General features: G+C 35.9%; 1 protein-coding gene across 1 annotated transcript; it reads right to left on the reverse strand.

Moving 5' to 3' along the window:
* Nucleotides 1–13725: 13725 nt before the first annotated feature.
* On the reverse strand, nt 13726–15854 carry calca (calcitonin/calcitonin-related polypeptide, alpha). The gene is made up of 4 exons (XM_017441463.3): nt 15814–15854; nt 15341–15435; nt 14919–15044; nt 13726–14387 (listed from the first exon to the last, which is right to left on the reverse strand). Exons 2-4 carry the CDS (start codon nt 15421–15423, stop codon nt 14201–14203), a joined length of 396 nt encoding a protein of 131 aa, XP_017296952.1. The 5' UTR covers nt 15424–15435; nt 15814–15854; the 3' UTR covers nt 13726–14200.
* Between the last annotated feature and the right edge of the window lie 324 nt (nt 15855–16178).

Raw genomic sequence — 16178 nt, forward strand, 5'->3', positions numbered from 1 at the left:
ATTTTTATTTTGTATTTTTATTTAAAACATTACAAATACATATTTTTATTGTCCAATGGTCAGCAAATGAGATAATAATCAAGCCTCATTTGATTTAAACATAATATAAAAGTCTCAAATACTAATTAATTTTTAAGTCATATTTTATTATTCATGATAACCTCATCACTGAGTTTGACCTATGATTATTATATTACTAAATTTCAAAGGTGATTTGTAATAAATTAATACAATGTGAATAAAATGCCAACTAATGACTACAGTTAAATACATCTTATAGGACTAAATTATTCATATTATTGTGTGCGTGTTGCCATGGGTTCAATAAGGCCTAATTAGAGAAGATACACTAAGCTAATATGCAGATGCCTGAAGCATAGTTTAAATATAAGAGCTAATATTTGAAAGTCAAATTTAGGTTGAAAAGGCATGTAATAACTGTTAATTAACTCTAGTTTTGTTTTTTCCTTTGACAAACTTGAATAGAGTACAGTATTCACAGGGCCAGTGCTTAATATTTCGGACCACAAAGATAAATTTCAAAGCTTTGAATTATTCTTTTGATGTGGGTATTCTCTGCAGACTAGATATTATTTTAAGATGCCTTTGTTCAAAAATTCATTTTTATTATCGCTGCATGAAATGCATGGCAATTCCGCACATAACTAACCATTGGAGCAATTAACATCTTCGATCGAGTTCATACTCCTGATTATTTATACAGACTATGTGCCTCCACCGTGATTGCTTGCAGGGTTTGAGTTCTCCGCAGTTCCCTTGGATTTACAGAATCAGCTTCATTCTGATGAAAATGGAAAGTGAAAATTTAATGAACAGGACTTGAATGTCAAGATAATAAAGACTTTGAAACAACGGTGAGGCCAGTTCAACAAGCAAGTCGACAGCAGCGCCAGTGTAGCGACATCAAACCAATTAAGACCGACGATAAATATTAAAACGAGTGAGTATTAACAGAACATGACTTGGAAGCAAAGCTGTAAACAAATGTTGGATGACTGATCATTAAAACTGTGTCACACAGTGCTGCACGGGGATGGGGAAGCAGTGATTTCTACACAAGAACTGATGCTGCCTCGCAGCTAAATGAAGCAATAAGTATTATACCTTAATCAGATCAGATCAAACTATAGATTATATTTACCTGTTAAAGACATGGGTCCAAATGTACATCTGGTATGCAATTTTAACCAACTAGCAATATTAGAAGGAAGAGTCCCATCTAAGAATCTGAAATACAGTAACATCACTTTAAAACCTGATGTTGCCTTGTTATTACAAGGATTGTTTCGCTTATGACAAAGTAATGTGGTTGTACGTAGACATTAAAATGCATGATTAGGTGTAGACATCAATAACTACTTGGTTAGGCTTTAAAAAACATGGCAGGTGTTAAAACTTTCACTATCATGACTGTCCACTCATACATTCCTTTGATTGTTACATTGGGTGGAAATAAGTGCAAGTGTTGTTCTGATTTGCAGAATTATTTTCTGTGAGATGGGACATAAAGAAGTTCAATAAATGAGTGACACATTTTAATTTGCTATCATAGTGCTGGGCCACAAAATGCTGATAGAACAACATCAATGTAAATTTCTACTAAAACAATACATGTTTCATCTAAAAACTAAAACACTAAATAAAGTTCTTCCTTGAACTTAATTTAGATCAAATCATCAGGCCCCACACCAATCATCGTAAAATTCTGGTAACCTCAAAAACATCATTACATTGATATTTCAGTGTAAATTAGACTCAAAAACATTTTCTTAATAATGATTTGCTGCTGCTTAAATATATCAGCATAAGTAAATCCAAGAAAAAAAATTCTTTCACTGCCTGTTTTAGTAAACAAGACCACAGCAGCAAAGTATGAGCGTAAAAAAAAGACAAAAAAACACATTTCTAAGAATACATACAGAGTGTGAATATGTGTGGTAAATATGCACTTTGGATAAAACAGGGTTGTAGAATACATTGTGTGAAGATTTTGATAAAAAAAAAAAAAAAGTGCTTTGTAAGTGCTAAGAATTAAAAACATTTCTTGCACTTGAGTAGTCATTAATAGTATAAACATCAAGAGTGTTGCAATGTATGTGACTTATAAAATGTCATTTTCATTTTTGTAATTTGGTTTTAAACTAAACTTCTACGCCTGTAAAACAGTTTTAAGAGTCACAATAACAGAGTCTATGAAAGTTAAGCCCACTCCCTTCAACTATACAAAGCCTGAAAATGGGGAAACTTTAGGTTATGGTGAATATCACGGCTGCTAATAAATAGGCAGGATTAACGCATACCTTTTAATATTCGCGCTTCTTAATGGGCTGACAGTGCTGAATTATCTATAGGTTTCAGTGATTCAAAAAGGACCATCAAACCCAAACTTGAGAGCAGTGTCTTGTAATTGAATAATACATTACATGTGGCAATTATTTCTGTTAGAAGCAGACTGAGAAATCAATAACCAAGGGATCAAATCAAGGACTGTGGAGCTCTTGTTTCTATTCCCCTTGTGACCAATTACATCACCACAGTTTAAACACCTGCAGAGTCACAGCTCACTGTGACACTTTCTTGCACACGCTCTCGCACGTTCTCTCCCTCACACTGACAGACGTAGAAATTGTTAGACAGATGCTGAAGTGGAAAAAAGCTACCTCCTTCAAGTTTTATTTTAAACATGAGGTCAATAAATATGTATTGTTTGCAAAAAAATTAAATGTTGAGGATTATTCCAGTATTGTAAGCTAAATGAACTGTACAGCAAGACAAAGTAAACACGGAATGATGGTAACGTAACACATCTTTGTTGAGATAATACAGACTCATTGCACAGCCTGACCTGCAGTTATAAATTATGCACCAGTTTTTGGCTGCAGGCTTTATGCTCCCATGACATGTGTGCTCGCTGATTAAGAGGGAGTGAAATGGGTCTGTTTTAATGAACACAGCCCATCACACAAAGGCACAGCTCCAGCGAAGTATCACAGAGAACATGCAGGTGACAACGAACCTCTGACCACCTCTATGTCCGTTGGTGCTGGTGGATACAATTTGCTTTTATCTAAAATATTCACAGCTCCTAAAAAGGCTGATATCAGGTCTCATTAAATGTTGATGTTTCTGGTGAGTAAAAAGAATACTGGCTACATCAAAGGCCTTGTTATATCCAGTGAATACCAAGCAGTCCCGACTTTCTCTTCTGGAGCGTTAAAAGCTTATAAGACCAGCGGTGCCCGGATCAACTGCTGGGACATTGCCTGGTCCTTACACTTCCACAGAGAAATCTCAGCACATTAAATGGAAAAGACGACGGGGGTGGATGCAGTGAAGACAATATTTGTCTGTAATTATTTGCTCTACCATGTGAGGCATTGTGTTTCATCTCCCCTCCGTGATGCTCGATGTTCTGATACGTTTCCTCTCATCTGAGACCGGATCATCAAAACTCTAACAGTCAATATTGCACCACAACATGCACACACAGGCTCATCTGAGCAATAACAGCCTGGAGTCAAAGGATACGTGTTCCACGGCTTATTGATTATTAGCCCCATTTGTATTACTTTGTTTGAAACAGAGATAAAGAAAAGCATCTGTCTGCACAAAAAAGGAGATACAAAAAGCAAAGAATGTATTTCCTTTTAAGTATAAAACCTTTGCATTTTCATATCCTACTGGCTAATTTTCCATGTCAAGAACTGTCATGTATCAGAAAAGGCAGTTAACAATAAACCCAACTCTAGTGAGGCCATCAGAGCACCTGAGAACGTTATTAGCAACAATGGTGAAAAGGATATTGAATAAGAATAGTGAATGCTACAGTGGGCACTCATGAACCTTGGCAAAGAAAACTACCGTGTTCATGAAATAAAAATCACGGGCGAAGTGCAGATCCACATTACTCTGATGTAGAGAGGGAGAGTGGGGTGCAGCAGCAAGTTTTACAGAAGGTTAAAACATCCACAGGCTAGTTGAATGAAGACATGCACAACCAAAGGACTTAACATCAAAAGAACCTGTGTTTTCAGCTATTCTCTGTGGTGGGCTTGCTTTGTATATTTCATGACGGAGGGTTTCATATTTAAGCCCACCTTTCTATTGATATGGCTAAAGCCTTTTTCTATCTTTTAATTGAAGTTTGATGTTTTTTTGGGGGGATTTCTTCTTTCAAACATAACCCGCTGTTTTGATTTGAAGAGACATTTCATTTCTTTACAGCAACAAGGTGCCATGCAAACAAGTGGGAACAATCGCAGCTCTTCCCATAGAGTGAAGAGCAAATAAGAAGAGAATGTTTTGAGGGTGTTTTTCTACATAAAAGCCTCCAGATGACCTATGGTTCCAGCCAGTCCTTTGAAGAAACGGAGGACAATCAAAAGGACAAATGTGACGGACCTCCTGTGTGAGATACAAGATGAATGTGAAGCAGCGCGTCGGTTCTGTGATGTCTTTGACCTGATGGTTCAAAGCTGCTCTTGGACTCTGGACCCCCGTTCAGAATGTGAGCACCTCAGACAAAGGCTTTGTTCATAATAAAGTAAATCCAGCACATTGTTCCTTTGAGCTGAACATCACCATTTCAACAGGGAGGACACTCTCCAGACCTGGTCAGAACATGAGTGTGCCAACAAATTCACCACACAAACTTATGGAGTTCAAAACATTTTTTTTTTTTTATTTTGGACTCCGTGTTTGATGATCTCTACCTAAGTCATGCCATTCCAAATTCTGTTTCTGACACACAGATTTCATTTTCTTTAACACACTTTTCTCCATTGTAGTCTATTCGTACTGAACCAACCTGTGGAAGCTACACAATGCCCCTTCGTTTTGAAGTGACAAGGCACACGGGGAGCTGTGGGGCTACAGGACACCTCTCTCCACCACCCCTACCATGGTATCAGGAGGGACGGGGAGGTGCTTCAGCCTGCGGCCATAGTTAACCATGGCAGAGCAGAGAGAGCTGGCTGCTGCGGTGCCTCCATTCCTCCTGAGACACAAGGGCGAGCGAGTCTTTGAAGTTAAAAGTGTGGCTGGAAGACAATATGAGTAACATGTGAGCATCTTATCTGTGGCGTGCGCAGTGTGTAAGGCCAAAGGTGGGAGAACAGGACCTTTACGAGAACAGTATGTGCGGGTTAAACCATAACACAGCATTGAGTTTTGGTGATTTATGAGCTCCACAAGGCTGTAAGTAAATTAGTTTCCACTACTCGATAAGTACAAGAAGGCAGCTTAACTTAAACTAGATTTTTGTTTTATGTGAAGAAAATACGTAAAGAAAGGTCTTAAAAAATTTTGAGCGAGAAGTGTAAATGAAAACAAAGAATTTTGTTTTTTATTTATTTCATGTTACTTTCAAATGATTGACATCTCTCTGCACAAAAATTCATCAAGTCTTTCTTATCAGCTGTGTAGTAAGATTATTCTTTGTATATGCATGTGTGATGAGACGAGTTCAGTGCCACTACATTACCCATTTCACCTAAACTGATTATCAGTAAAAAAAAAAGTCTACTTTTTAATGCCTGCAAAGTTTGACTATTAAAAAGGAAAGAGCACAATGATGCAGACTTTGTAAATGCTAAAAAAATGTATTTTTAAATATACACAATAAACATGCAAAGATGTTCTATACAAACTTATTTTTGAAAGTGATCTCTGTTTATATAAACTAGTTAACCTTAACTATCAAAAAGGTCTTAAGAGCAAAAGTCTTACTGTTCATCATTTTAGATATTGTTCAGTTTAGTCACCTTTAGACAACCTAAGAGGAAACATTTTAATTGATTAATACCTCTAAAAACTCGCCTAAAAGATAAAACAAGACAAAACTGTTCTTGATTGAATTTTCCTAAACATAAAACTGATAAACCAATTTACAGAGTATCAAAAGTCTCTGCTGCCATCTAGAGGTTCTGAATAGAAATTACACAGACCTGAAGAAGTATACTTCCTCATATACACAAATATTAAAAGCGCATTTTTTTGTCAATTAATCTAAAATGAAATAAAATAAATACATCTGCATGTGACATTAGGGTCAAAAGTTACTACAAATATCTGAGGACAATTGACCCAAAAAAGGGATAAATGTAAATAGAGGGAACAAAACATTTACGTTAGGAGAAATAAAAGTAGGCTGTTATAATTACTAACAGGTTCTCATCTGTTTTTTAGCTGTTCAATTATAAAGTCCTGTTCTTTTTTTAGTTACACAATTAAAAATTATGGGATTTTTTTTTCTCTGAAAATAATGCCATGCACTGAGTTCTTTTTTAAATTTTGAAAGTCTTTAAGAAAACCATCCAGCTGGAGGATATCTATATCAAATACAAAAGCTTTATTAGTGTTAACATGCAGGAAGTCAAATTAGGCCTGGAAATTACATTAAATTAAACCCAGCAGAATAAATATAATTTTACAGTGGTGTATTATTAAAAAGGTTCTTCAAGCCATCAGAATGTTTTTTTGAGTTAAATGAAGCTTATCAGTGTGTCAGCAAAAAAAAAAAAAAATCATCAAGATTTATTTTAAGTTTAGACAGCAGTAATTTTATTTAACACATCAAGTTCATCAAACCCAAGGGTTAGTGTGTTTTGTCTGCAAACAATTAAATATTTAAACAGTTTTGAAAAATAATTTTTAACAAAAACACAAATAGAACGGAACAGACTACACTTTCTCTGAGCACTAACACGTAACGTAATTTACAAAGTTTGACCAAAACGGCTATAAGTCTGATCTTAGCTGAAAACTCTGGCATGAAGAGAGCGGACGATACCCGCTCCTTCAAGGAATGCTAGACCTTTAATTTCTTTTATCTTTTTCTTTGTGTAAGATATATTTTGAGATTTGAAGAATTAACACAATAATGCTTTGAGGTTTATAAACAACAGGAAAATATATGTTTGTGAACATGTATTATGGTATAAAGAGAAAAAAATAGATATAAGAACTTTTTTTCTTTTTTTAATATATTCAAATGTGTAGTGTTTGGACTCCACCAGATTGTTTAAAAACAGAGAAAAATGAAGACCAACGTTACTCTCCTGAAGTGGACAAAGATCACGCTGAGAGGAAGGTCTCTAATTGTATGCAAAGTGACTAATGAACCCAGACTAGACTCGATGACCTCTCTCACTGGTAGTTTGTGCATAAAGCGCTCCATCCGAATAAACAAGAAGAGCAGGCAGAGTGCTGTATGCTTCTATCGAGACTGAATAAAAGCTTTCTGTGTCTGGATGTGGACCAGCATCAAAGGTCAGTCATTTCGCAATTCTCACATTTTTTAGTTGAAATCTAACATCTTAAATTCTGCTGATAGCCTCTAACAGATGTTGTCTTTTGGGTTGAATCTTTCATTTATGTCTCTAAGCTTACTTGGGTTGGCTTAGTTTTTATTACTATCATTGCTTCTGTTACATATATTTTTGGATATTTTTAGACTGGTTTTTAGTTGCTGTTTACTTTGCTTTCTGTTCTTTCTTTCTGGTTGTTTTAGTTATTTTACTTCCGCCCTGGTTTTACTCGACTCAACCCAGTTTTCTATGCTCAGTTTCAGACCAGTGTTGTTACTTGCTGTTAGTCCTTGTCTTAATGTTCATTTTGTTTTATGTAAGCCATTCTGAAAGGTGAACAGGGTCACTATAATCAAAGGTATCTGATGGGCAGTGGTAATGGGCAGCTTTTGATTTTCAAAGGGCCATATTGACTTAGTTAAAGCAATCAACAAGCCACACACTGAACTGAAACATGAAGACAGTGTGCCACCCGTATCTGTTGTTTCTAAAATCCGTAACATATTCTGGATTGTTATCTGATTTGTTGAAGAAATTTTTCCAACAGATAGCATTAAGGACGCTTTCAGGGTTTTTGTTTCTTCTTTTCCTTAATGAAGCGTTCAGATTTTGTTGGTTTTGCTTTAACCATTCTAATAGAACAAAAAGAAATTTATATATAAAACAGAAAGATCCAAAAATTTATTTTGTCCAAAATAAGAAAGTGTTCAGTTTTCAGTCACCTTAAGATAAATTTAAAAAATGCTGGTTTTTGTTGTATTTTTTTAACTTGGTTGTTTGTTGAAGATGTGGTGATCCAAGTGGAGATGCTGAAAGGGTCAAACCATATTTTCCTTTTGTGTCTGAGAACCTCTTCACTGATGAATTGCACCAAAATATCCTGTTAGATTTGGCTTTCTCTTTTAATTGTTACATCTATTGAGATTCTTTTTGAAAGTGTCATCAGATTACAGTGAGAAAGTGCAGAGTCGACAGCTTTATTCTGTTGGAGAAAATAACTTTAAAGAAGTGAAAAGCTGATTGATTTTGTTGTCTTTCCAGTTCACTGTGACTCGTAAAGCACTGGGGATCAAAACACTCTGCAACAAAACAGCCCTATGGTGTGTTCTGGGCAAAAAAATGAAAATCAAATCAGCTTTATTTATGAAGCACATTTAAAATAACCAGATTTGACCAAAGAGCTGCACGAGATACCACAACACAATAGCTAAAATACATTAAAATTAATTAAAAACAGACAAAGAGATGTTACATTCATAAAACAAATACAGACATTTACTCAAGAAATATATCACAAATCACTTAAAATACCTAAAAGCCTATGAAGATAAATGTGTCTTAAGTTGTGTTTCAAGAGTGTCAATAGAGGGGCCACACTTGATTGTGGAAGGCTGTTTCAAAGCCTTAGAGCCGCTACAGCAAATACACAATCTCTCTTACTAATGTATCTACAACATGGGACATCCAAACGGAACTGTTTACACAACCTGAGAAAGTCTGAGAGATCTAGAATTAGAAAAACAGAAGACTATTAAAATCAGTTCTGCCAGAAGCCAGTGAAGGAGTGAAAGTGTCTTTTTTTCCTGGTACCAGAGGGCTCGGTCTGCAGAACTCTGATCCAGCTGCAGATGAGATCCTAGAGACTGACTGATGCCAAAATGAGGAAAATAAGATGAGTTACAAGAATTTAACCCTATAGTGACTAATTTCTTAGTTGTAAAAAATAGCGTTTTCTCACAGACTGTTCATCAAATGTTAAAAATAACATGTAGATTCCCAGCATGAGCCTGAAGTTAGGTTATCTACCAGGAGCAGTTTATCAGTACTGTTTGAGCAACACACCTCTGAAAGATCCTGTCAGCTCCCTCTTTAAACAAAACACAGTGTGATCTCTAATGACTTCAACCTCCAGGTCAAAAAATAAAAGTCTTTCCAAGGCACAAGAGAAATGATATGGCTCAAATGCATTGACTGGAGAATTCAATTCTCTTTTTCTGTGTGACATTTTTATATCAGAGTTTTTCATTTGAGATAAGTGGTGTTTAACGGAGCTGTAGCATGAGCGCAACACAATCAATGTCTACTGTCCAACAAATATTTAAATGCAGAAATAACATCTTGTTAGGTACAGTCATTGTGTCCTTTTGTCACATGCTGGGGTAGATTCTCAGTCATCCAGGACATGGATCAATCTGCATCTGAGTTTAGTTGCATAAGCGAAGCCTTTTGTGCTGTTTGAAGCTTGGAACTCCATACTCTGCAGTTTTGAATTGAGAAAGCTCCCCAGATGGGAAGCGAAACGTCTTCAACGTCTTCTCATGTGATGCTAAAAGTTAATCAAATCCGTAAAGGTTAACCTCACAACTAGCTGGCGCACACAACAAAGTCTGTGACTCCTTTCTACATAAAAAAGACACTTCCAGCCTGGAACCCAGATGGTGATGAGTCAAAAATGACAGATGTTTGTCCCCAAACCCTCCAGAGGTCTGGCGTCCCCGCTGTCTCTGCTGAGACTTTAAACAAAGTCCAACACCAGCCCTCGTCTCCTTCATTAGATCTGTTAGGGAGCTCATGCTTGACCACTCATGTCCAAAAATCTCCCTGCTGTCTTCCATTTAGTCAACTGGGACCTTTATTGTCAGTTTACACTCAAGAGAAGAAAACTTTTTCTTTTTTTAAAGGCTCCTCTTCTGAATTGTTTTAACCAATAAAGCCCTGTCGAAGTTTGTTTTAAAATATTTTTTTAGATTTAGTATGTCAAAGGAACTTTAGCTTGTATTTTTGTGTGGTGAATTAAACTGGGTGAGATCAGATGCTACCTATAAATGTGTTTCATCAGTAAACATATATGTTTTAGAAATTGGAGATGGATTTACCGTTTTGAAAAAGAGGCCAGTATCCCAAAAGAGACATGCTATAAATAAAGGAGTCAAACAACTGTTAGACAGACCACATCAATTAGGGAGAACTAGCAGCCTTAAAGCTCAAGGTCTGTTACTCAGGTTCTCAGGAGAAATAGTGACTGTACCCTCAGGGGGGCTGTTAGTCCTGGAGCCACCAGCTCCTGGGGACTGCTTCCATAATGAAGAAACATATCAGACTATGTGTTGCTGTGCCAGAATAACTGTAAAAGTACAACTCCCACATGTGTGTCACAAGAAAATAATAAAAGATCAGAAAGTGATTCTATGAATCAGTGATAATAAAGTGCCTGAAACAGTTTTATTTTTACTCTAGGCATCTTAGGAACTTACTTAGCTTTTGCAGCCCCAGAACACTGCAACTGTGCTTGTTCTCAAACTGAGATTTATGGAACCGTTTAACCTTTGTGGTGATTAAAATGTTTTCACCTGCAAGAAGTGATTTAACCCTAACTAATGTAGTTATTCCCATAACAAACATCCTGCAGTTGTAGAAAAGAATCACTTGTTTGGCAAACAAGTAATAAAATGTACAGCATTTTATTAAAACATGAATGGCCGACAGTAGACTATTATCTCTGAAGAAGGTCAGGAAAAGACTTGAATTATTGTGATCACAGATATTTTTTATTTCTTAATTAAATCTAACTGAAGAGTTCACAATTAGAACTCACAATGTTTAATAGTAAATTTTAAAAATCTAGCATTCTTTGAATGAATTCATGTCTCCCTTCCATGCCAAAGTTTTAAACTAAAATTATATTAAGAAATAACAAAGTTGTAGGTATTTTTGTCAAACCTTGAAAACACCGTTCTGTGATCTCCTGTGATCTAGGGAAATCTTGCCTGACCTGAACGATCTTAGTGAGCTTAGTGTTTGGAGTATGTGTTGTGAATGACTCTCAGCTACTAACACATCAGATTCTATCTTTATATCTGGAAAATCGACTGTGATATATCAAATTTTGTGTTGGCAAATTCTGATTAGCTGTGGCAACCATCTTAATTTGGTGTGACTCCAAAAATGAATCAGTTGTAGAAGAACATCCGATGATTATTTTCTGAGAGTTTTATGGAAATATATTCAGTGGTTTCTGAAATAATTTGCTAATTGAGACACATAGGCACATTTAACAACCATGTTGTACAAATATATTGTATTAATATACATCCTTTTCTGTTTTAGTGAAGTTAATGAACAACTGTGGTTGTGGCAAAAAAAGAAAATCTACAGAAAAGAGATTACCAAAAAGCTTGGGTTGTGTTTGGTAACAGCCACGAGATTCCCGGCTGTATTTGATCTTTAATTACTATTTATTTTGCTTGGGGTTGTGGGATAAAGGTCATTTTTTTTACAGATAAACATGATTACAACCTGATAGAAAGGTTCATTCTGCAGTTGATGGCGACCCACTTAGGATTTTTGGGAGTTTGCTAATTTCGCTAAGGGTATGTTAGGTGCGTGATAATTTGTCTGTTTTCAATGTGGAGATGTTGCATTGCCTTTTATACAATTTTTTTAACTTTCTTTCTTTTCTTTTTTTTTTGGCTAATCAAGTAAAACATGATTCTGCAGGAAACAAAACTCTCAGGTGAGACTTCTTTTCAGAACGCAGAAAGGTAATACTTTATTATAACCACCAGATGGCAAAATGAGCCATGTGTGGCACATTATACAAGAAGTGCAAGAAAAGTGACAGGGCTGTGTTAAGTCTCAGTTATAATAGTTTGCAACCCACAACTGAAGAAATACATGAAGTTTGATTATGATTGATATATTTATTTCTCTGAGCAAACTTGCTTTCATACAACATTCATTACGTTCACTTTTTTTTAAAGAATCAGTATCAAGTTTAGTGTCTTCACATCAGCCATTCAATACAGTCACACAAAAAAGGCCAGTGTAGCTAAATCACAGTTTATTCCTGCATTTAACTCACAGTCGTTCAAATATTTAGAATCAGGAGTGAAATTCTTACACTTGAAACGTGTTACAAAACGTTTTAACACCACGGCAGTTGCTGAAGGTTATGTCGGCAGCACAGATACACAGAATAGGATTTCCAGTTAGAAACACGGTCGAGAAGTCACAGGTCAGAGGTGCAGATGAGCCACAGGTTGAGAAAACACAAAACAGAAGACAGATTTTAATCTCGTGAAGCTGGTAAATCATCTAAGTTGCCTTTTAGTCGTGCTTTTTACCTCTCTTCTAAGCACTAACAATGAAGATTGCAACTGTTTCATGTTTGCTAAGAATCTTTTCAGTGATGCTTACTCTAATGTGTTTATACTGTTACTGGATGATGATGCAGAGTTGTCACTCATGAGAAGATTTATCTTACAGACCTAAAGAAAGAAGAGAAAACATGAAAGTGGTTAGATTTGTGTCGTACAGTGCAACGATACAGTGATTCACCTGCAGGACAACCACGCTGATTTCTTAGCAAACTAGTTGAAATCTCGATAAAGGCAAACACTGACGGAGCTACAGTATATTATCATTTGCACATTTTGAATTAATCTACAGTAATGTGCAAAAGTTTTGATTCATGCCTAATTTCTTTATATCGCCCATCAAAGGCCAGCATTTCTTGCAATATTTTAAAGTAGTTTTGTTCAGCTGATTTTACAGGCATTCTGAAGGTTTTTGTTGTTGTTGTTGTTTTATTTTTACTTATCCTGCTTTCCTACTCATTTTCCCTCCAGTATCGGATCTCTTTCAAATGACTGTTTTGTTTGTTTTGTTTTATGTTTGCATTTCTTAGGCAATTTAACAAAGGAGCAGTTTTAAACTGAACTTTCAGAACTAATTATCAGCCTGTTCCAAAGAAAAGAAGTGTTTCTATTTCTTGAGTTGAATCCATAAACAATAAAAAAAAAAAACAGTATTTTAGCACCAACAAGGTGATTCCCAAAAAGTAATTAGCTGGAAACTTTCCATCCTACAAATGATTAACTGAAGGATGATGCACCTTTCAGCTCCTGTGTCATTTCTTTTCCCCTAAAGGCATGATTTTCAGATACTGCTCATTTGCTGTAAATTGTTTTTTTAGACATGACATTTCTTCTGTTGTCCTTCATTTCTTCACTCTCCCAGTGATTTGAACACAAACTGTATAATAAACTGTAATGGTCAGGTAAAAGGATTTAAGGGAAATAAGTGGAAAAGCAGCAAAAGTTCAAATAAAAGCTTTGAAAGACAAAACTTGGAGTGCTGTTGATCACTTTAGATGATTAAAGTCTACTTTACAGCAACATTTATAGAGTATGCAGTGAGTACATACCGTGTATGTGGTTCTATAATCTTGTAGAACCATGGCGCTTCCGTCTGCCGAACGCCTGAGCACCGACGTTGGTGGGAACATAGTTGTTGTACCCCAGCCCTCCTGACCGACTCAAAAAGTCGGCCAAGCGATGGGTCACACAGGTGGCTGTGTTGCACGCCCGCTTTTGTGCTGTTGAATTGCTTGCGAGAATTTAAAAAGGCAGGTTAATAATTAGTATATTTATGATAAGAGCAGATGAAGTTAAGCAAGGCTGTTTGGAAGTTTCAGCAACAAATTTAAATGAAACGATTACAAGAAGATTTTCCAATAATTGTGCATCATAAACCATTTTTCTTTCACTCTACTGTAAAATTAAAGACGAATTAATAATAATAAAAAAAAGTAACAGACAAGATTTCAGCAGTTTATTTATTTATTTATTTATTTTTATTATTTACATGCATCACCACATTTTTGTAGCTGGTTCTTTGGTTCTCTGGTAAAATGTATGTCTACAAGCAGAAAAAAGCAAGAATCTTTAAAATTATATTTTTTCTTTTTTTGTTTTATGTATTTTTAAGTTAGACATACACAAACATGATCCACATGCAGTTTAGTGTACAGCCACAGTCAGATAAGCAGGCAAATGTTAACTCAGACAGAGACAGAATGAATGGAGTAACCCTCAAAGTTTGAGGCTGTATGAGTTGCTGTAGTTTTCATATAACTTAGATAGACTTCTCTTCTTGCCGGGGGTCCCCGCTCCTACATCTGTGCGGTGATGGGTTTGTAGTTTGTGAAAATCTTGGGAGAGTTTGCCCAATACACACGTGCTTAAGCCAGTGCAGCGCTTAGACACAGGTCTATTCGAGCTGTTAGAGATGGAGAGAAACATGCAAAAAAGAAAAAAAAGCTTACATGCAGATATATACTAATAATTTCATGCATGTTTTTTGTTTGTTTCTTTCTTTCTTTCTGAATTGTCATGCATTTGTAGGAAAGCCGGGTTTGATATTTCAAAGGCATGCTTGTAAATCCAAGAGGAACATGAAGGTACCATGTTAACCAGTTCAGCTGCACTTCCATGCTGTTCTGTGCCTTCAGTCTGTCATGCATGTTCATTTTTGTCTGGCATGCTCTCGTTGTTACTCTAAACAGAAGCTTTACTGCAAGCAATCGTTTAGGTGATGAAATAGTGAATGAATTGATGGTTAAATCAATGCATGAATGAATAACTAGAAACCATGCATCCAGAGGTTCTAACAAAGGGAAAACAAATGTCACTGTGTACTTTTACATTTAATTAACACCAAACTGGAGCTGTTGGGCTTGTCCATGGACAAGTTTTATATTTTAATCGAGCAATAGAGAGGATTAAAATGACATAACTATTAGAGCCATACCTCTCCACTTCTGCTGCTTGTTGGGCTGCTTCATCAGAGGTTGTCTGCATGAACTCCTTGATAGCTCTGAATAACGTTTCAGCATCCTTGTTCAGTAGTGTGACCCCATCTGACATGGACTCCTTACTAAACATGAAAATAAACATTCATGTTGAATGTCAATCACGCTGCTTCATCCACAACATCGATAATAAAAAAAGCATACAGTTTATCAACATAACAACATAAAAAAGGCTCAAAAACCAACTTCCTTTGTTATAAAAACTGTAGCCAATATATTTAGCTATTTTAATAAATTAATAATTCCATCTGTTGGAAAGGTTTTGAGAGAGAACAAAATATATAAAAGTTCATAACTCAAATGTGACAAATATACTTTTTTACCACTTTTGTTCTTGTAGGATACATGCTCAATCTCTCACCTGGATAAGGCAGCTTCTGAGATTTTTATCTGACAAAAAATCAGAGCAAAAGCGAGAAGGAGTGTCCTGAGTTTCAGCAACATGGTCACGGTTCTCTGTGGAAAGCAGAAAATACCAAACAAATTAACGACAGACGGTTTTAAAACATGTTACATCAACTTTATACTGTAGGTCTGTGTCTTTCTTTCTTTCTTTCTTTTACTTTGTCATGTTGTTTAAGTCACTCTGGTTGTTCAGCCTTGGGGAAGAGTTAAAACAAGTGAACTGATGCTGGGTGTTTTACCAGCAGCTTGGATTAATAACAGCCATTTAAAGATAGAAAATGTGCTTTAAAAACAGCAAAACCACCTTTTTTCATACACTCTACAATGAAACTTGCTTCTTCTTCTTTGTATTTAAGATCTTATACCAAGACAACCTAAATTATGAAGAAGTAAAACAATAGAATAAAGCAGTTGTTAAAATTTACTGACCTTAGAATAAAAGAGCTGCTAACGAAGATGATGAGCTGACTCGTGAAGTTGCTGAGCTCTCTCACAGCACATGGTTTTATATATGTTCCCCAAGGATTTCTGAACTAGCTCAGTAAACACTTGATTACACTCTATTGGTCAGTCCAAAGCTTCAGCTCAAGCTGCAAACCAATCAAACCCCTTGTGTAATTTACAGGAAGCCAATGGCAAAGCTTAGATGCAGATTTCGTAGCTGCATGGCAATAAATGTACTTTATTCACAAGAAACTGTGTTGTATTTGAATCAAGTCGTGGTGTAAATTGTAGTCTGGTCAAATCTTTGGCAATGTAAATGTAAATTTAAAAAACATACACAGCAATAGAAA

Source organism: Kryptolebias marmoratus, linkage group LG15, assembly GCF_001649575.2.
Source record: "Kryptolebias marmoratus isolate JLee-2015 linkage group LG15, ASM164957v2, whole genome shotgun sequence".
Taxonomy (NCBI): Eukaryota; Metazoa; Chordata; class Actinopteri; order Cyprinodontiformes; family Rivulidae; genus Kryptolebias; species Kryptolebias marmoratus.